Source organism: Salmo salar, chromosome 03 (genome assembly GCF_965601325.2).
Source record: "Salmo salar chromosome 03, fSalSal1, whole genome shotgun sequence".
In the NCBI taxonomy this organism is placed as follows: domain Eukaryota; kingdom Metazoa; phylum Chordata; class Actinopteri; order Salmoniformes; family Salmonidae; genus Salmo; species Salmo salar.
Genome location: NC_138293.1, coordinates 21528927 through 21550835, shown reverse-complemented (window position 1 = coordinate 21550835; position 21909 = coordinate 21528927). Strand labels below are relative to the sequence as shown.

The window sequence follows — 21909 nt, the reverse complement described above, 5'->3', positions numbered from 1 at the left end:
ATGAAGCTCCCAACGAACAGTTATGGTGCTCGGTAATGAGTGTTGCAACAGAGAGCCATTGTTGCTCCTAGACGTTTCCACTTCCCAATAACATCACTTACAGTTGACCGGGACAGCTCTAGCAGGGCAGACATTTGATGAACTGACTTGTTGGAAAGGTGGCATCCTATGACAGTGCCACGTTGAAAGTCACTGAGCTCTTCAGTAAGGCCATTCTACTTCCAATGTTTCTCTATGGAGAATGCTTGGCTGTGTGCTCAATTTTATACACCTGTCAGCAAGCGGTGTGGCTGAACTAGCCGAATCCACTAATTTTAAGGGGTGTCCACATATTTTGGACATGTAGTGTATATATGCTGTATATACACAATTATAACTTCATTAGGTGATGTATATAACTTTTTCTAAATGACAAAAAAACAGTTAAATGAACCTCAGTTGTTTTTTTTTGTTGAGTAATTTAAAAAGTTGAGATGAGCCAGAACAAAACTAGTGGCATCCAGGTAGTGGTTTCTGTAAGAATTACAGGAGGGGGCCGTTTAACCCGAGCCACCCAACATCTCTCATATACATATCCTCATACAAAACTGTATTTTCGTTCAGTTTACTGATTGGAAATGTGACCAAACAATCGGTGGGTAATATTAAGCTATGTGGAATTTTGAGACAAATAACCCGTTGTTTGCTTAGAACTCAAAGGCATCACTCAAAGGCGTTTGGAATGATCTCGATACTTTTGATTGATTGGCGTGGTGAATGGAAGAAGCTTTTTGACTGACGGGACGTGTTCAATTAGCCTCCACAAAGACTGCGCTTCTGAACTGGGAACAACTGTGGCGTGCGTGCACGTGATGAGAGAGAGAGAGAGAGAGGCAGAACGCGCGCGAGAGATAAGGACAGGGCAACCAGTGAACAAACACGATATTTATGTTTATTTATTAGTAATGTTTACTGTTAATTTCTGATAGTTTATTTCACTTTTGTTTATTATCTATTTCACTTGCTTTGGCAATGTAAACATGTTTCCATGCATACAAAAAAAAGCCAATTGAATTGAGAGAGAGAGAGAAAGAGGGTGGGTGGGGGTGGCAGTTGACACTCATCAAGTTATAAATAATGTCTTCACACAATTGTACTTATTTCGCTACAGACAACTTTTACTGCACTCCCGGCGTCATATCCTGCTGGGTCGACCGAGGGTGCTCCTTTTATTCTAATTAGTGCAGTACTGTCTAAATAGTACAATAAATTCCTGTGTTTGGAGCATCACTGTGCATAGCATTAACACACTGTTTTTGTGTATGTGATTTTAGTCACATCATAATAAATGAGTGACTGTTTGCTTACAGACTCAGGGGGTAGCGTAGCCTTCAGTGAAAGACGCATCTTCATCCATCCACATGGTTGGACCAGATATAATGTTATGGATGGAGGGCTGACACAGCTCGAGGGCACCACAAGACTCAAAACACATCGCCTTGAACCAGTGAGGCCACTACAGAATACATTTCCCGCTGTCGGCCAATCAAAAAGTCCCCTCAGCCCCCAGGACTTTCGCCTCGCTAAGCCAATCAGAGGCCTGGAAAGACTTGGGTAGAAAGGAGAGAAACATCTTATAAAATGTTTCACTTCCACGCATCTTTTCAATTCACATCAAGTGTCATCAAGAACTACAACTAAGCGTCTTCCAATTTCAACAAACATCGCTTTGTCAAACGTTCACTATTTTCACTCTCCACATTGGATATCGACAAATGCACCATTCTCCAAGGATTTAACTTGTGTTTTTAATTGCATGTTGTTATTTGCTACTCCCTAGGACGTGGAGGCTGTCCTGTTGCACCATCAAAACCAAAGTGTAGTCTATAACTTTTTGGGGATCCAAGAATTGTTCTGAAGTTCCCGTTTTGGTGTTGATTTTGGTCCAGCGCAAAGCTTTATTGGCGGAGGTTTAAGAGACATGACAGCTCTAGCCGGGGGCATACCGAGGATGATGCGCCCGACACACCACCAGAACTACCCGCGGGGAGGCTACTCTCTGGAAGGTAGGCAGTTGCAAATAAATATGGGTCCAAATGGAACCAAGTGCATGTTTCTTGCGTGTTGGAAGATTTTGTTTGTTTGTCATTGATTCAATCAGATAGCAAGTGATGATATTTTGTCAACTTCGAACATATGCAAAATTGTTGTTCGTCTATAAATCATTTTGTTTGCCTTTCAACAAACAATTAGGCTACACATGAACTAGCATTTTGACAGTGACAAACATTTTAGGCTATTGGAAAGTAGCCTATATACTACTAGGCCATGTAGCGACCCCTGATTCCGTTGAATTGACATAGCAGCTGTTATCAAAACAACGACAACGCTCATATTATGAATTTGATATTTATCGATTTAGGCTACATTGTGCACTATTAATTAGGTCTAGTGTAAAAACAATACCAATCAACCCTTTGTCTATATATAGCTAGATTAAATGGTATTTTAGATATCAACATATTTTCTTGCAACAGGTCTCTCTTGAAAAACAGTCTCTTTTTAATCAGGATAAATAAAGGTTGAATGAATAAATATAGGCCTGATTGTTTGGGCTTTTTTTTACTGTTGTTATTTTTGTTGAAGTAATTGTTATTGGTGAATGACATGCGTTCCCTCCTTCCAGTCTCTACCCCGTTAGGCCAGGGCCGGGTGAACCAACTCGGTGGAGTGTTTATTAACGGCAGACCCTTGCCCAACCACATCCGCCACAAGATCGTGGAGATGGCCCACCACGGCATTCGACCCTGTGTCATCTCCCGCCAGCTCCGAGTCTCCCACGGCTGCGTGTCCAAAATCCTTTGCCGGTATCAGGAGACCGGCTCCATCAGGCCCGGGGCCATCGGAGGCAGCAAACCGAAGGTGAGGGCCCTAGAACTGGATTGCAAGACCTGCCTAAAATAGGCAACCATAATTAATAGCAGAATATTTTATTTGTATTGTTTCAACTTTTAACCAAGCCCATATACTCTAACACTGTCATCATCACTAACGACGAGAGAGTTAATGGGAGATGACAGGCCATAAAAGTAACGTGCTATCTAAAAGGACACGTAATAATGTAGGCCTACAGTTGGTATAATGTATGGAATTGTCATACGCTATTAATTCATTCCCAATTTGAAATACCCTACTTTTTTCATTGATAAGGACATTTGGGCTGTGTTTTACGCGCACTTTTACACACTCTATTAACCCACCAAGTGGATGTAGAGGTTTTATAAACTATGCCAAGTAAACAATCAAACTCAACAGAAGCAAGCACAGGCCTACCCCTTAGGCTACTTATTTTGTATTGTGCAATGTCTAATTTATTCAGAAAGGAAACCGTATTTTGCAACAACAATATATTGAAAGAAATGTTTATGCATTCTTGGCATGAAGCAGACAACCACCCCAGACGTGGATAAGAAGATCGAGGAATACAAGAGAGACAACCCAGGAATGTTCAGCTGGGAAATCAGGGATACATTACTCAAAGACGGCATCTGCGACAGAAACAACGTCCCCTCAGGTAGTTACATTTTATTATTATTACTTTTTTTTAACCAATTTGTAATAGGAACAACATCACTAAAATACATATTTTACAATATATCTACACTTTTCAAATAATGTCATTCATAATAAACAAATATGGACGGTATGATATAGGCCTACTTGACTGAAATCGTCTAAACCTTTGCGTAGTAAAAAAGGCGATGTTGCAAATATTTGGTCAAGAGAGGATATACTAGCCTAGGCCTAAGAAATCATAACCGCAGTTGGCTAAATAACGAAAACAGTATTTGAATGTACATGTAAACTTATCTGAAAGTTTTAAAGCATGCCCTGCATTGCCTAATAAAACAACATGTGAATGCCATGTGTGAACAAATCAACCGGTGCTATAGTGGCAATAGGAATGAAATGTTAGTATGTCTAATACCTGTTTTGACACAAGTTTGCTGATTATCCCGTATTCCTGCATGCATTTAAAAATAACGTGGGCCTATCATTTTATATTTTGTTCCGAAAGTGAGTTCAATCAGCCGCACCATGCGTTGTAAATTCGGGGGAGGTGCGGGGGAAGACGAGGAGGACGATGATGAAATCGAGAAGAGGGAATTGGAAGAGAACGAAAGAAGGGCGAAACACAGCATCGACGGCATCCTCGGAGATAGATGTAAGTAATGGTTTTAATTAAAAGCAGTGCAGAGCATTGGCGATGTGGCCTAGGCGGCGATGTTGAGTTCTATTGGACAAGTGTGCAATTCTGATTTAGATAGGCCTACTTATTTCTTATTTCAGAATTAGGACCATCGTATACTTTTTTCCCTCTCAGTTTTCTATATTTGGTTGTGATAAAATATGTGTAGAGTTATTCTTTAGAAGTTTAGTAAAGGTTTGTTTATTTGTTGGCCTCTTGAGTCTGTTGGTGGAACATTTAGGGAAATGGAGAATGGGGAAAATTAGTATTTGTCTCTTAACGACACTGAATTAGAAGATATCTGTAGTATTTAAATTCGGAGGATAGACAAGGCTCAGTTGGTGTAGCCTAAATAAAGTATAATCATGAATTGGAATAGTCCTACAATTTGATTTATGGAAATAGGAATTATTTTTCAGTTATTCCATTTAATTACGCAATTTCCCAGTCATGGATTGAATAAAGTTGGAATAAATGATATACGTCCAGAAATTGTTTAGTGAATCTGTTGACCAGAATTTTTTTACTCGAACATAAAAAAACTAACATTCAAAAACCAATGGATAACTATTATGTACATTTTTGCAACATAGTCTATTGTTTATGAATTTTGAGTTCTGAATTGTATGCCTGTAGGCTATTATTTCTAAACGAAACTTTTACAAAAGCCAAACGTTTCCATATGAAGTTGATCAAACATTTGCCCAACGGTTCCGTCCCCCATAAAAAGAGACGGTTCCTCTGCACACAATCCGGGACTTGAGGATGAACTTGGGAGACAAAGGCGCGAGAGTCTATTGAGACTCACACTTCGGCATCTCGCGCACAAAGGCCTGCTATAGCAAGCGGCTCAGTGGTGTACAAAAAGACGCCAAAGCTTTTCAAAATGTGGAGAGAAAGGCAGAAAAAATGCGCTGACAAAGGGCTGGGAGAAGACATTATGGACCCGCAATAAGCGATGAATAATTCAGATAACACCGATAGTAAATCCGGCCTGTTTTATAGACTGCGCGCCCAGAGAAAAAAATGCCGTTTTCACCTACAAAATGTTACTTTGGAGTGTTTCTCAGCATCAGGAGATGGCGTTTACCATTCCCAGTCCGAGATAAAGAGACAGCATCTACTTTCTCCCTGTGACCTGGATTTTCCCCGAACACCTGTTGATTGGTGACCTGTTGGGTTTTCGGGAATGTATGGTCTAGGCTATCATAGGCCTTTCCCATTATGGTTATAGTAGGGTAAATGGACTTCACATGCTTATTTACTTTTTTTTTACATAGTTATACAATTCTAGAAATGTGAGCATAATATTGTTGGTTATCTAGTAGTTCATAAAATATGTCTGAAGTGCCCATTGCCTGCTTTGTTTGTTTATTTAATATATATATATATATATATATATATATATATATATATATATATATATATATATATATATATATATATATATATTTATTTATTTATTTATTTATTTATTTATTTATTTATTTCGTTCCACTTATAGCAAATACATCTAGGCCACATTAGATAAATAACTATCAAATATATATATATATATATTTATTTATTTATTTATTTTAAACATTTGTACTTCCCCTCCAAGCATCCTCAAATGATTGAGCCCACATCGCTCTTACTAGTCAGTCCTTACTGCATCAGTCATCGCAGTGAAAACCTTTTCTAGTAGATTAAACTCAAACCTTTTATTTTCCCCACTTTCATCTCCGGACAAAGCCCGCCCCCTTCCTCTTCGCCCGGGGCGCGCGCATTCATGCAATATAACCGCTTTCCTCCCTCTTTCCAGGCGAGGCATCGCGAATACAGATCAGGATAGTCAATTGACTTTATTAACCTTTAAAAGTGACTCTGCCAGTTTGGTTAAGGTCTTTCCTGCAGGGTTGGAACGAATTTGTAGGCTTGTATTTTTTTGCATTTATGGTGCTCCTTTATGATTTGTGTTTTGTCTGTAATCTATTCGTGCTGATGCCTTGTTTAGATAGATTAGACAGCCTTGCAGATATTATGAGAGAGGCCTATGAACCGGATGTAGACACTGTAAAAAGTCAGGAACGGCAAGGCATAATAAAACGTTGCAACAAGTGATGTTAAATTGTTATTATGGGCACAGTATGATTTTCAGCCTATTTATTTTCAAATATGCCAAACATCTGAATGAACTAAAAGTAATTGTTTTGATGTGTTATCTATTTCAACAGAAATAGTTTAGTGTTATGTAAGGATTATTCTAGGTGTTTTGCTTTCAGTACCTGGACCCCAGGTTACATTATCATCAGCATTATCAACATGATCTTATCCATAATGACTACATCAACTTATAAACTCAGTGCAAATTCAAGTGTTGATAATGTCATATCTGAAACGTTTTTGCTCAAAATATGACTTTCCTTTTCCCCTCTTCTGTGTGTCTGTGGAAGTAGTTGGTCTTGTTGTTTTCTTTGTCCTTTAAAGCTCTTAATTAGAATATGAAAAGGCTGTTTTGGGTATGGTGATGGTGTCTTCTGGCCAAATATTGATTAAGTAGGTGTTTGTAGAGGCGATAGTTGTGGGAGAGAGAGGACTGTTGCTCTCTGCCCCTTTCTCTTCGGCCTCCATTGTTGGCTTCCCTTAAGTGCCGAGATCAAAGCTGCTCCATTTAGATTTATTTGTCTGGTAAAAGGCCACTGCAGAGTTCTGTGGCCGGGATAAAAGTAGCTATACTTGGACTGGGTAGCTACTATATCTGCACGGTATTACAGGGAACTTAGAGCATTCTGGGAAAAGGATGCCCCCAAGCAAATTGGAAATGTTCTGCTTTTAATCAGGAAATTAATCTGATGTTGAATGATTCCACTTCCTGTTTAACTGTAGTAATGAAGTTTAGCGTAAATAAAATAAAACTATATACAATTGATTTACTGTATATAACTGCGTGTCCTTAAAATGGTTGTTATTATCATGATAAAAACGGTTGTACCTTGTACTAGAAGTAGCAGTGAGAGGCATTAGTACAGGAAATAGTAAATACATAGTATCTTTAACAACAAATTAATTTTGATGAAAAAAATATCTAGAAACGTATCCACCCAAATCTTGCATTAGCAAGTTCCATAAATGATACTGGCATGTAAAGTTTCTCCAGAACGGAATAGATGGTTACATTTATTAATCAATAAATACTAGCACAGTAAGTGGCTCCTAATTAATGACACCATTCCTCTGTATAGTCTGTATGACTATATCACCAATGACACTCCTTTAGCCTCATTTAGCTAATTAAAAGTAACCAATTTCATGATAGAGGAGTGGCCTTCTCTTGCAGATTTCATTTAAAACGACGAGAGAGAGAGAGAGAGAGAAGGAGGGAGGGGAGGAAAAAAAAGAAAAGAAAATACGAACAGTCAAAGGGATAACTTCTCTTAAAATGGAGTCCTGCGGTGCCAAATTGAATAAGCCCAGTTCTTTCAAATCTGCCATGGTGAACGCAGTCAACATGTAATAATTGGTTTCATTGAGGCACATTCCAACAATCTGCTCCCATTCTCCTGGCTCCATTGTCTTGGGGCAGGCAAATAGCCAGGGGACAGGAGGAATCAAGTGCTGACAAAACATGAAAGATTTAGCTGCTTTTGTCAAAGAAACTGAGTAGGACTTTGTTTGTGTAAATAAAGTGGGGAAAATGGCTCCCCACTACTTTGGCATGGACTAAGAGAGAGTAGAGATTGAGACAGAGGGATACAGGGAGAGAGAGAAAGATATTGATTACGGAGAAAGTGAGACATTTTTCAACATAGCATGAATACACCGTAATATGCATACTTTGCAAAAATGTGGTTGATGTGTAATCATATCAATGACTGATATGATTTGTCTGAATGTATATGCTCAAACCATATAAACCAATTAGAACGTTCCATAATGCCTATTCTCCCAGGGCATTTAGAAATGTCAATAGACCCATCTATATCACACAGTCAGTCAGTAATAGCCTAGTACAAGCTCAGGTCAGGAATACACCGATACCCCCTCAGATAGAACAGGGAAAACCATCAGGGAAGTAGAACAGGGAAAACCATCAGGGAAGTAGAACAGGGAAAACCATCAGGGAAGTAGAACAGGGAAAACCATCAGGGAAGTAGAACAGGGAAAACCATCAGGGAAGTAGAACAGGGAAAACCATCAGGGAAGTAGAACAGGGAAAACCATCAGGGAAGTAGAACAGGGAAAACCATCAGGGAAGTAGAACAGGGAAGTAGAACAGGGAAAACCATCAGGGAAGTAGAACAGGGAAGTAGGACAGGGAAAACCATCAGGGAAGATGAACAGGGAAAACCACCAGGGAAGTAGAACAGGGAAAACCATCAGGGAAGTAGAACAGGGAAGTAGAACAGGGAAAACCATCAGGGAAGATGAACAGGGAAAACCACCAGGGAAGTAGAACAGGGAAAACCATCAGGGAAGATGAACAGGGAAGTAGAACAGGGAAAACCATCAGGGAAGATGAACAGGGAAAACCACCAGGGAAGATGAACAGGGAAAACCACCAGGGAAGATAAACAGGGAAAACCATCAGGGAAGATGAACAGGGAAAACCACCAGGGAAGATGAACAGGGAAAACCACCAGGGAAGATGAACAGGGAAAACCACCAGGGAAGATGAACAGGGAAAACCACCAGGGAAGATGAACAGGGAAAACCATCAGGGAAGATGACCAGGGAAAACCACCAGGGAAGATGACCAGGGAAAACCACCAGGGAAGATGAACAGGGAAAACCACCAGGGAAAATGAACAGGGAAAACCACCAGGGAAGATAAACAGGGAAGATGAACAGGGAAAACCACCAGGGAAGATGAACAGGGAAAAACCATCAGGGAAGATAGACATTGATTTTCTGTATTTCTTTAATGTCCAGGTCCATGCGTTTTTGTTGTTGTTGCTGTTTTAGTGAATTAAGCAGGGGGGATTGAGAGAGAGATGGGAGACTGTCTCCAGTCACAACAAACAAAAGCCTCATTGCAACCAATGGAATGTTTTCTACAGGCTACTTTCCATCTCTGCCTCCAGGCATAGCAACAGAGAAATCCTAGAGTAGAGAAAAGCTGGGTTTTGACTCTGTGTGTGTGATCCATGGCTGTCTCCCTGCCTGGGTTATAACTACTTATGTAAACCCAACTGAACTTGGCCAGTGGAACTGTACTGTAACAATATGCCAAACCAAAAATCCAAATCCACAATACCTGGCATATAGCATCTGTTTCTAGGAGATTGATGTTTGATAGAGGGATCAGAGTTTTTATCCTCAGTGATAGATTAATAGTGGATGTATCCTAGGTGTTAGGTGTCCTACCAGCTCTCACAGTCTCACGTCAGAATTAGACGATCATCCATGTTTCTCAAATTCCAAATTTTGACGTTGTTCCAAACGTCCAATTTTGAAGTGTCTAAGGTTAAGTGTAAGCATTAACTCAGAATTTTTAAGGTTAGGATTAAGTTTAGGCATTAAATCCAATTCTTAAAGTTAGGCATTAACTCTGAATGGTTAAGGTTTGGGTTAGGCTTAAAACAAAAATCTAAAAAACAACTTTCTATTGCGATATTTGAACATACCACCTTTGGAATCAGAGGCAGATGCTTATTACCCTCTACCATCCCTGTCCACAATGGCCTAGCAAAACCCAAACCTACTTATGCTTATTCCCCTCTACCATCCCTGTCCACAATGGCCTAGCAAAACCCAAACCTAGTTGAAGGTAACAGTGCTCACTGCTGGTTTCCACCTCATCTCCCGACCTCCTCAGACATGAATGGACGTCGAATACTGACTTGAATCACGGGTGACGTGCCTGAATGTCACCACAAGTAGTCAAACAAAGAAACAGCTTGATAGTCACATATTTATATGTTTAATGTCAACTTTTCCCCCTTGGATGAATTTCCTTGTTTTCTTGGATAAAGTGATAAAGATAAAGTTAGTGATCGTTAAAAATAAACTACAACTTTTTTTTTTTAAACTTCTCTAGTGTGTTGTCGTTTCCTGCAAACCATTTAAAATATTGTCAGCTGGTTAGTTAGCGACGTCCAGATTCTGCTGGCTAGCATTTTTAGAGAATGTAGCTATGCTAGTGGAAACAGATTGCATCAGTTAGTGTTGCATTCAAAAGCATCCCCCCTCCTATTCACTTCCAGATTTCCTCCTCTCACCCTAGCTATACACACCACATTCACTTTAGCCTACGTCACAGCATCACTCTCAAGACTGGCTTATCTGCAAGTGAATGGCTCTATGCTTCATTAAAGCTTCTTTCTCCACTGGCACCCGCATTGTGATCGGCATGATATAATTCAAAGGACAATTAATGAATGCAGGGCAACTTTGAAGTGAGGGAGCGGGGTCCTGCCCTGGACCTGCCACTCGTTGCTGATAGACTTCGTCACATTCTCCCCACTGCCCTGAGAGACAGTTTGAAGTGGCTGAAAGAGAAAGAGAGAAGAGAAGAGCGACCAATGGAAGGTTAAGGAGAGGAGTCCCTGTATAAAAAGAGCTCTCTATTTCCTTGGAAATATTAGCCAAGCAAAACTCTGTGATGGTTGAGGATAAAGGAGTTGGAAGAGAATGGAGTCGGGGGGGCCGAGGGCGAGGGGACTCCTGGCAAAAAAGGTTCGGACACAATGAGATAGTTAATTGAGTAAAGCCAGACAGCGTTGTCAATCACTTAACTTTGTTTAGCCAGGCTTTTTTGTTGTTGAATAGCAGTTTAGTTCAGCGTAGAAGGGAAGGGACACGGTAGAGTAATTTCGTGGCTCTTTTTTAGCTGTTTTCTCACGAAAGAAAAATATCTGCAGCTGTTTTTTCATCAGTATTCGTACATCTCAACTGTCTTCGACTCGATCAATCTCTCACTTCTGTGAGAGAAGCTTTAAAAAATCCCACAAATGTCAAAATGTAAAACTAAAGGAACCAGGATAGACAGACTAACCAGTGAAGGGAGAAACAGAAAGACAGACACATCACAGCCAAAAACATTTGTTATGGAAAAGAGAAACTGAGGAATGTGACGGTGGTTGAACTCTCTGGCCGTTCACTGCCTATGATGTTTTGTGGAGAGGTGATGTTGGGCTGTAAAGGGGTAGGTAGCCCCCACCCGCCCCTCTCCTGTCCCCCTCCCATCTCCGGCAGTACATGGCAGTGTGGTTTGGGCAGGGTCAGAGGGCGGCTCGGGGTCACTGCCTGTTAAAACTATCTCCTCCTCAGGAAGAGAGGGTTAGAATAATGTTTAGTTCACCATGACAGCTAATGGACTCCCGTTCCGTTCCTCTGGGCTATAGAACATATTACATAGACATCCTATATTACATGGAAATCCTGCATGGATGTGTAATGCTAAAGTGAATTGGAATGATGATGGTGATTGCTCGGTGTGAAACTGTGAGAGTAGGCCCATTATGCACCTGGGGAGCGGGTGGCTTGGGCGGCTGGGCAGGGGTGGGTCAGTGCTGGGGGGGGAACGTGTGGCAGACTGGCCTGTTCATGTGGCCCTGCATGGGTGCTGTGCCGCTGCTTTGTCCCTTCTCTGGGGGTGGCAATGCCACCGTGAAACTGTCACCTCACTCCACCCCACTGGAACTAAATAATAAGATGCCCCACACTGGGTCCACATAATGCCCTGCACTGGGCCGTTTGGGGCTTTTTTCCACTTCAGCTATATTAGAGAGTGATACATCTTTTTAACGTCATATCGCTGACTCTCTTTGTGTGTGATCTCTGAAGCCAGCTCTCCCATATCTCCCTTTCTACCATTGTCTTCCCCTTTTCTCTCTCTCTCTCTCTCTCTCTCTCTCTCTCTCTCTCTCTCTCTCTCTCTCTCTCTCTCTCCTACCTCCCCTCCTCATTCCCAGGCAGCTGGCACAGACTCCTGGGGGCTCCTTAGAAAGTCAAGTGAGAGCCAGGCCCCACTCCGCTCTTCCTCCCCATCCTCCCTTCTTTCTCCTCTCTTTCTCCCCACACTGTTAACTCCAGCTGGGGTCAAAAGCTCTCAGTTAACCATTATGCCCCGTGTGCATCTGCTGGGTCTGGCCCTAGCATTTCCCTGTCACGCCTCCATGGCGATGATGTACTGTTTTATTCAGTGAGTAGGCCAGTGAGTCCTACTCTCTGAAAGGGCCAGATCTACTTCCCTGGGCAAATAGCTAGTTTATTTGTCTCTTCTGCCTTTTGTTTTGGGTGCAGGGGAACACATGTCAGCAGCTCAATTACCCTCTCTAGTAAGAACCCCTAGAGGATGGGCTGCCCGCCCCCATGACCGTTCTCGTCATAAACAACCCCATATGGCCCTCCCTCTAAACCCTTTCTCTCTTTAAGCTTCTCTCCTTTTCTATTCCTCTCTCTCGCTTTCTTTCTCATTTTACGTCTTTATGCTGAGATTGCAAAAGCAGGGAGTGCACAGGTTGTATTTTAGTGTGTGTGTGTATTGACAACTCTCTGTGTGTGTGTGTATTGACAACTCTCTGTGTGTGTGTGTGTGTGTATTGGCAACTCTCTCTGTGTGTGTGTGTGTTGCCGACTCTCTCTCTCTCTCTCTCTCTCTCTGTGTGTGTATCAGTCACTGTGTGTGAGTGATGTCTCTCCTCATATTGACATCTCAGAGTAGGGTGGAGAGTTGAATGCTTGCCAGGGTGTGTCTTGTCTTGGCCACTGCACTCTACACAGTCAACAAAGCCAGTCCCTATTGGAGGTCTGGTCTGTGTGGAGGTTTTCCTCTTGTTAAATACACTTCTACTACAGGTGATCGTAATGGACAGGGACAGCTTGACGGCTCACATCTGTGTGTGTGTGTGTGTGTGTGCCCTGCCTGTCTGCTCCCTGGATCGATAAAGCATTATTTTAACTCAGGTTTGTGTGTGTGCTTTTTTTGTGTGTGTCCTCTAAGTCAGTGTGTGTGTGTGTGTGTGTGTGTGTGTGTGCTTGCGTGTGTTTGTGCGTGCGTGCATGTGTTAGAGCTGGTTTCTGTGTGAACAGCACATAAATGTCTGTAATAGTTTGAGACAAGCACTGTCTAACACAAACTACCTGTTTAAATCTATCTCTCTGTCTATCCCTACTGTGGCACTCTGCCATCCTTATGCAATGTATCCTTTATCTACTGGCCTTGTCCTGCTTTGTTTAAATGTCTATTTTACTGGGTAATTCAACAGCAAAACCAATTTCCCCCTCAGGGATAATAATCTATCTTCCCATTGTGGTCAGAGACACAGCCAAACTGTTGAGTATTTTGTATTCTCAGCACCCTGGTGCTTTAGCTCCAGCGTAACATTTGATTTGGGTGTTGAAGTGAGGAGGTCGAGGCCTCCCTTTGTGTGTTTACTATCCTCTTCTCCTGTTTGCTGACGGGAATGTGTGGGAACTCTGTTGCTCCGGGTTCCTGCGCCTGCCAACCCCTCTCGTCTCGATCCTCCGCCACGTCGGAACGTGCTTGGTCTTCTCATACTCAAAAGCTGTTGTGGCGAGGGGATGTAGAGAGAGCATGAGTAACAAGAAACAGGGAAGTGAATTGATGGAAATAGACGTGATGTAAGGGACAGTTTTAAGAATGAACGGCACAGAGCAAGGGAGTAGAGAGCATCCCCAATTTATCTCCCTCCTGTCCTGCCATCCTGGTTCCCTCTATAGCACCCCTGAACCCCTGCCAACATACACTCTTCTCCAGGTGCATTCAGCTCCCCTCTCAGTTACCCCCCCTCTCTTAACCCCCCCACGCCTCCTCCACTCCCCGTGCCCCTCTGGGTGTAGGTGGAAGGTGGGATAGGGGGGCGCTCCCCTGCTGTGCCCCTCCACAGCCCCCAATGGCCCCTCTCTGGCCCTCTTTGTGCTCCCCCCCCTTGCTCCACCACCCCCCCTCGCCTCCCTCAGCTCCCCCAGCCCCCCACTCCCCTGCCGGGCAGGTGACAGGGCCCTGAATGCGGGCCTGGGCAGCCCTGATGGATCCTACAGATGGAGCGTGGAAATTGACCCAATAGAGCCCTGCCAGGCCTCTCCCCTCCGCCATACAAAGGAACCCAGGCCACATCACTCCTAAAGAGAGAGAAAGAGAGAAAAAAAAGGTCCGGAGGATGACAAAAGTAACACTGTCATTTGCCATTAACGGAGTGGCCGTGATGTAGTTTTCGTGGCAGTTACTAATAATAAAAACAGGGAGCGAGGAGAAAGAGAGCGAGTAAAAGAGGAATGCTCTACCTCCACCCTGCAGCTAACATGATACAGAGCCGCTGGGGAGCTTTATGAACTCTCCCTCTGTCATTCAGAGTCTCTCATTTTCAGCTCTAGCTCTCTCTCTCCTTCTTTTCTATCTCTTCTCTCCTTTAAATGGTAATGACTGTGAAGTTTGTTTAGTCTTTATCTTGTTTATCTCTTGATTAATCCCTTTCTTGTTTTGTGAATGATTTGACTAACAAGTCCAGTGGCTTTTGGGGCAGAATTTGAGATTAAGTGGTAGTATCCAAAATACTAGTTTTCTGAAAAAATCCTTCACTATACTTTTTTCAGTTTTCAGTTAAGTTCCATGCTGTGTTCCGAAGCCTCTCCTCATCATTGCTGCCAAAGTACCACAAACGTCCTAGCCAGACCAGTATTCGAAATCACGGCTGAAACTATCTGCCCTGATGGATATTTGCTCTTCACGTCCAACAACTCTCCCATGAGTCTCTCTGCTCTCAATGCTCTGTCCGGTACCCCTGGTCCGAATCTATTAAAGAGCTCTTCCCGGCGTCGGAATCTTGATTTTGGCGTTCCAGAGCCGGAGCAGAATTCCCAGAGCTAAAATCCCCGTGTAATGCCTGGACGGGCTTTCACTGGCAACCAGCACAAGCATTTCCTGCTCGGCTCCAGGGGCTGACGCTGAGGGGACTGGAGAGACGGGAGCCCAGCTCGCCTGTCTGCCTGGCTCTTTTTAATTAAACCTCCTAAATCTGGAGAGGAGAGGCGGAGGAGGAGGAGGAGGGGAGAGGAGGAGGAGGAGGGGAGAGGCGGAGGAGGAGGAGGGGAGGAGGAGGAGGAGGAGGGGAAAGGAGAGGAGGAGGAGGGGAAAGGAGAGGAGGAGGAGGGGAAAGGAGAGGAGGGGGAGGGGAGAGGAGGAGGAGGGGAGAGGAGGAGGGGAAAGGAGAGGAGGAGGAGGGGAAAGGAGAGGAGGAGGGGAAAGGAGAGGAGGAGGGGAAAGGAGAGGAGGAGGAGGAGAGGAGGAGGAGGAGGGGAAAGGGGAGGAGGAGGAGGAGGGGAAAGGAGAGGAGGGGAGAGGAGGGGAAAGAGGAGAAGGGGAAAGGAGGGGAAAGGAGGGGAGGAGGAGGAGGGGAAAGGAGAGGAGGAGGAGGAGGGGAAAGGAGAGGAGGAGGAGGGGAAAGGAGAGGAGGAGGAGGGGAAAGGAGAGGAGGAGGAGGGGAAAGGAGAGGAGGAGAAAGGAGAGGAGGAGGGGAGAGGAGGAGGAGGGGAGAGGAGGAGGAGGGGAAAGGAGAGGAGGAGGGGAAAGGAGAGGAGGAGGAGAGGAGAGGAGGAGGGGAAAGGAGAGGAGGAGGAGGGGAGAGGAGAGGAGGAGGGGAGGGGAAAGGAGAGGAGGAGGGGAGAGGAGGAGGAGGGGAGAGGAGGAGGAGGAGGGGAAAGGGGAGGAGGAGGAGGAGGGGAAAGGAGAGGAGGAGGAGGGGAAAGGAGAGGAGGGGGAGGGGAGAGGAGGAGGAGGGGAGAGGAGGAGGGGAAAGGAGAGGAGGAGGAGGGGAAAGGAGAGGAGGAGGAGGGGAAAGGAGAGGAGGAGGGGAAAGGAGAGGAGGAGGGGAAAGGAGAGGAGGAGGAGGAGAGGAGGAGGAGGAGGGGAAAGGGGAGGAGGAGGAGGAGGGGAAAGGAGAGGAGGGGAGAGGAGGGGAAAGGAGAGGAGGGGAGAGGAGGGGAAAGAGGAGAAGGGGAAAGGAGGGGAAAGGAGGGGAGGAGGAGGAGGGGAAAGGAGAGGAGGAGGAGGAGGGGAAAGGGGAGGAGGAGGAGGAGGAGGGGGGGAAAGGAGAGGAGGAGGGGAAAGGAGAGGAGGAGGGGAAAGGAGAGGAGGAGGGGAAAGGAGAGGAGGAGGAGGGGAAAGGAGAGGAGGAGGAGGGGAAAGGAGGGGAGGAGGCGGAGGGGAAAGGAGGGGAGGAGGAGGAGGGGAAAGGAGAGGAGGAGGAGGAGGGGAAAGGAGAGGAGGAGGAGGAGGGGAAAGGAGAGGAGGAGGAGGAGGGGAAAGGAGAGGAGGAGGAGGGGAAAGGAGAGGAGGAGAAAGGAGAGGAGGAGGGGAAAGGAGAGGAGGAGGAGGGGAGAGGAGGAGGAGGGGAAAGGAGAGGAGGAGGGGAAAGGAGAGGAGGAGGAGGAGAGGAGAGGAGGAGGGGAAAGGAGAGGAGGAGGAGGGGAGAGGAGAGGAGGAGGGGAGGGGAAAGGAGAGGAGGAGGGAGAGGAGGAGGAGGGGAAAGGAGAGGAGGAGGGGAAAGGGGAGGAGGAGGAGGGGAAAGGGGAGGAGGAGGAGGAGGAGGGGAAAGGAGAGGAGGAGGAGGAGGGGAAAGGAGAGGAGGAGGAGGGAAAGGAGAGGAGGAGGAGGGGAAAGGAGAGGAGGAGAAAGGAGAGGAGGAGGGGAAAGGAGAGGAGGAGGAGGGGAGAGGAGGAGGAGGGGAAAGGAGAGGAGGAGGGGAAAGGAGAGGAGGAGGAGGAGAGGAGAGGAGGAGGGGAAAGGAGAGGAGGAGGAGGGGAGAGGAGAGGAGGAGGGGAGGGGAAAGGAGAGGAGGAGGGGAGAGGAGGAGGAGGGGAAAGGAGAGGAGGAGGGGAAAGGGGAGGAGGAGGAGGGGAAAGGGGAGGAGGAGGAGGAGGAGGGGAAAGGAGAGGAGGAGGAGGAGGGGAAAGGAGAGGAGGAGGAGGGGAAAGGAGAGGAGGAGGAGGAGGGGAAAGGAGAGGAGGAGGAGGAGGGGAAAGGAGAGGAGGAGGAGGGGAAAGGAGAGGAGGAGAAAGGAGAGGAGGAGGGGAAAGGAGAGGAGGAGGAGGGGAGAGGAGGAGGAGGGGAAAGGAGAGGAGGAGGGGAAAGGAGAGGAGGAGGAGAGGAGAGGAGGAGGGGAAAGGAGAGGAGGAGGGGAAAGGAGAGGAGGAGGAGGGGAGAGGAGAGGAGGAGGGGAGGGGAAAGGAGAGGAGGAGGGGAGAGGAGGAGGAGGGGAAAGGAGAGGAGGAGGGGAAAGGGGAGGAGGAGGAGGGGAAAGGGGAGGAGGAGGAGGGGAGGAGGGGAAAGGAGAGGAGGAGGAGGAGGGGAAAGGAGAGGAGGAGGAGGGGAAAGGAGAGGAGAGGAGGAGGGGAAAGGAGAGGAGGAGGGGGAGGAGGGGAAAGGAGAGGAGGGGAAAGGAGAGGAGGAGGAGGAGGGGAAAGGAGAGGAGCAGGAGGAGGGGAAAGGAGAGGAGAGGAGAGGAGGGGAGAAGAGAAGAGAGGAGGGGAAACAAGAGGAGAGGTTACCTCCATTAACCATTCTCTCTCCACTTCTCTGTGTCCCTTTCCTCCTCTCTGATGCCTCAATGTGAGACATGCAGTGGAATTGATTTGGGAAATACTATCACCAGAATCTAACTTTATTTGCCTCAGATTTTAGGAGCACAGACTTGTGGCTCACATAGGTCCTATTTAAAGCTCTGTCCCAACTTCTGTCTGACTTCATGATTAGATGGTCTCAGGCAAGGAGCTCAAGGGAGTGGAGTTTAACCCTTTCTATCTGTAGCCATCTGCGTTGGAAACGCGTGAAATCAGAGGTCCTAGACACAGCAGATGCATGTGTGGGTGTGGGTGTGTATACATTTTGTGTGTGTGTGTGTCGAGGGCATTGCATACACGTAATGGCAGACAATGGGTGGCTGTCACGCTAGTTTGAGGAGCCTAATCATTATTTAATAGACGGCTAGCCTCCCCCCATGCACTGCTTTAGTTGTTCAGTCTCTCAGACTCAAGCCTTCATTCACCACTCTTCTGCTGAATTAGGCCTTAAAGGCCCTGTCTGTCTGTCTGTCTGTCTGTCTGTCTGTCTGTCTGTCTGTCTGTCTGTCTGTCTGTCTGTCTGTCTGTCTGTCTGTCTGTCTGTCTGTCTGTCTGTCTGTCTGTCTGTCTGTCTGTCTGTCTGTCTGTCTGTCTGTCTGTCTGTCTGTCTGTCTGTCTGTCCCTCTGTCTGTCCCTCTGTCTGTCCCTCTGTCTGTCCCTCTGTCTGTCCCTCTGTCTGTCCCTCTGTCTGTCCCTCTGTCTGTCCCTCTGTCTGTCCCTCTGTCTGTCCCTCTGTCTGTCCCTCTGTCTGTCCCTCTGTCTGTCCCTCTGTCTGTCCCTCTGTCTGTCCCTCTGTCCAGCAGCCCTTAACTGAGCAAACAGATTAAAGCCACAATCTGGGATAAATGTTTCATCCAAAATGGCAACCCTGTCACTTATGTTGGCAGATTAGGCAGCACCTGCCTGGTGATAGGCGCCTCTCTCCCTGCTTGTCTTCCTCTATAGAATGCTATCTCCACAGTGCGCCCAGCATGAATGAGACTAGAGGCGTAGGGATATCCTACTTTGCCCTACAGGGATACGACTCCTTTAATCCATGTTTAAGCAGACTACTGGTCACACTGGGCTCTCTTTTGATCACCTTATGATCCACTGGTGCTTGTGGGGAGTTAAAAAGGGGTGTTCAGGATATATTTAAAGTGATCTCTCCCTGTGAAAGCCATAAGCTCCTAGTCATAGTTGGGGGAGAACTAGATAAGTTATTCCCTGACAGGAGCTGCCCAGGAAAACTCTGGGCCTTAGTCATTATATTACATTGCAGGATTTATACTAAATCTTTGACACCTGTTGCTTCCGTGTGTCTCGCTAATAAAGGTGCAAGCGTTTACTTTACATTCCAAGTCTTCTGGCATTTTGTTGTTCTCTTCCATAAAAATAACAGCTTTCCTCATTTAGTTTTTCCAGACGGCCAATCAGAATAACCATTATGTGTTGCGTGTTTGCAGCCAGCCACTCAGACGAGGGTTCGGATGTGGACTCGGAGCCGGGCCTGCCACTGAAGAGGAAACAGCGTCGCAGTAGGACCACCTTTTCAGCCGAGCAGCTGGAAGAGCTGGAGAGAGCTTTTGAACGAACGCACTACCCAGATATATACACCAGAGAAGAGCTAGCTCAGAGGGCCAAACTCACAGAGGCCAGAGTACAGGTTAGTGAAGACCAATACACACACATAGGCAGGAATACACACACACACACACACACACACATTATGGAGGTCTTTTTCCACAGTCCCATACACCCCCTCCAGACATCAGTCACGAGACCTCTGTCCTGATTCAGCTGTACACACACACACACACACACACACACACCCTACTGTGTCTTCAGTTATGAGAGTTTCCTGTTTTGACCTCTTTTGTAAAAAATATTCATGAAAAGAAACTAAAATAGAAGCCTGAATTAGAAAGTCTTTATTAAGATAGATAAAGGGATTTCATTGGTTTATGTGCTTGATTTACACTAGTCTCTATGTAAACCCGTGACTGAGTTAGACAAGGAGGTGATGTCACTGTGGTTTCACTGGGCTCCAGATGTTCATACTGTATCTCTATGTCTGTTCTGCTTGAGGCTACAGCGCGCGCGCACACGCACACGCACACACACACACACACACACGCACACGCACACGCACACGCACACACGCACACGCACACACACAATGAATACTCTCACCTAGGCATGCCTATTCACACATGCACACACACACAAATACACACACATGCACCGAAGTGTTTAAATACACACACAATGAATACACGTTAGCATTCACACACACAGATTTTCTATTTTTCACAATAATTGATTCTCACATCTTTTATTTGATTTTTATTAGGTGTGGTTCAGCAACAGGAGAGCCAGGTGGAGGAAACAGGCAGGAGCCAATCAGCTGATGGCATTTAATCACCTGATCCCTGGCGGTTTCCCACCTTCGGCCATGTCGAGTTTGCAGCCCTATCAGCTGTCAGACAGCCCCTACCCTCCCACCTCCATATCACAAAGTGAGCACAACTTCACCTTCTATTTCTCTCTCAGATCTTGTTTTATACGTGCACACCAAAGCTCATCTACAAATCACATTTTACATTTTAGTCATTTAGCAGGAGCTATTGTCCAGAGTGGCACTTAAAGTTAGTGCATTCACGTAGGGGTGGGAGGGCCAAGAGACCAGAGGTGGCAGAACAGAGTGCTCGGGTTGGGGTGTAAGGTTTGAGCAGAGCCTGAAGGTAAGGAAGGACAGTTCCTCTTGCTGCTCCGTAGGAAAGTACCATGGTCTTGTAGTGGAAGTGTTATTTGTCACAGGCTTCGTTAACAACAGGTGTAGACTAAAAGTAAAATACTTACTTACGGGCCCTTCCCAACAATGCAGAGAGAATAAGTACACAATGAGTAACAATAACTTGGTTATATACACGGGGTACCAGTACCGAGTCGATGTGCAGGGGTATGTGGTAATTTAGATAGATATGTACATATAGGTAGGGATAAAGTCACTAGGCAACAGGATAGTTAATGAGCAGTAACAGCAGCGTATGTGATGAGACAAGAGTTAGTGCAAAAAGGGTTAATGCAGAAAGCCCGGGCAGCTATTTGGTTAACTATTTAGCAGTCTTATGGATTGGGGATAGAAGCTGTTCAGGGTCCTGTTGGTTCCAGTCTTGGTGCATCGCTACTGCTTGCCGTGCGGTAGCAGAGAGAACAGTCCATGACTTGATGTATTTGACTCAAAATGAATAGCCTAGCATTAATCCATTCCTCCTTTCTCTCTCTCTCTCTTTCCCTCTCTCCATCGTTCTCTCCCAGCAGTGTCAGAGCAGCCCAGTACAGTCCTCAGGCCTCAGCCCCTCCCCCCCACCTCGGTGCACCAGGGTGGGCTCGGCTCCTCAGCGGGGGCCCAGGACGGTAGTTCTGCCTACTGCCTGTCTTCTGGACGCCATGGCTTCTCCGGCTACTCGGAAAGCTTCGTGCCCCCGTCCGGCCACTCCAACTCAGTCAACCCCAGCATCAGCAATGGTCTCTCACCACAGGTCAGTTCACTGTTCAGTCCCGACTCTAGCTAATAGAATAATCCTATATGACATTTAGCAGCAGACTTTATTATCCAAAGAGACTTACATTTAGCAGCAGCGCACATAGAAGAGCTTGCCTATGTTCCGCTCTGCAACATGTGGATTCCATAGTTTCAATAAGACATTTAGTATAGGAATGGAAAAATCCTGTTTAGCGGTTGGTTCTAGATAACATTCAGAAGATGTATTTTCTCAGATGTTCTACAGATGTTTATCAAACTATCAGCAACATTTCAACAGCATGTCTTAAGCCTTTCAGTAGCATCTCAACAGTAAATCTCATCATTTTCAACAAGGTAGTCAAACATGTGACAAACTCAAAACCGGATGTTTGTCAACAATACATGATACTAAATAATTTCAGTTCAGTTCTCATTTGAATATGGACCGCTAGCATATGAATAGACATGAGACAATAAAAGATGGAGGGAGTGTGAGAGAGGAAGATGACACAAATGAAAACTGAAAAGACAATTATGGCCGATTACACAGTCATCAGCGTCCATGGCGGGTTCGGTACGCGGCGACGGGACCGTCCTAACAGGCGGAAAA

The 21909-nt window shown here is 45.7% G+C and overlaps 1 protein-coding gene across 4 annotated transcripts in view; it reads left to right on the top strand.

Annotated features, from left to right (window-relative positions):
* The first annotated feature begins 1621 nt into the window (after nt 1-1621).
* The window catches only part of LOC106599523 (paired box protein Pax-3), a 58980-nt gene continuing 38692 nt past the window's right edge, over nt 1622-21909 (top strand). The window contains exons 1-7 of one of the 4 annotated variants that reach the window (XM_045714627.2): nt 1622-2045; nt 2666-2901; nt 3427-3553; nt 4058-4204; nt 19237-19436; nt 20124-20289; nt 21095-21315. In XM_045714627.2, the coding sequence (XP_045570583.1) occupies nt 1961-2045; nt 2666-2901; nt 3427-3553; nt 4058-4204; nt 19237-19436; nt 20124-20289; nt 21095-21315 (1182 nt within the window). In that variant the 5' untranslated portion in view covers nt 1622-1960. Of the gene's footprint in view, nt 2046-2665; nt 2902-3423; nt 3554-4057; nt 4205-19236; nt 19437-20123; nt 20290-21091; nt 21316-21909 lie in introns of all 4 variants that reach the window. The other 3 variants (XM_014190806.3, XM_014190805.3, XM_014190803.3) reach the window with 3 other exon arrangements.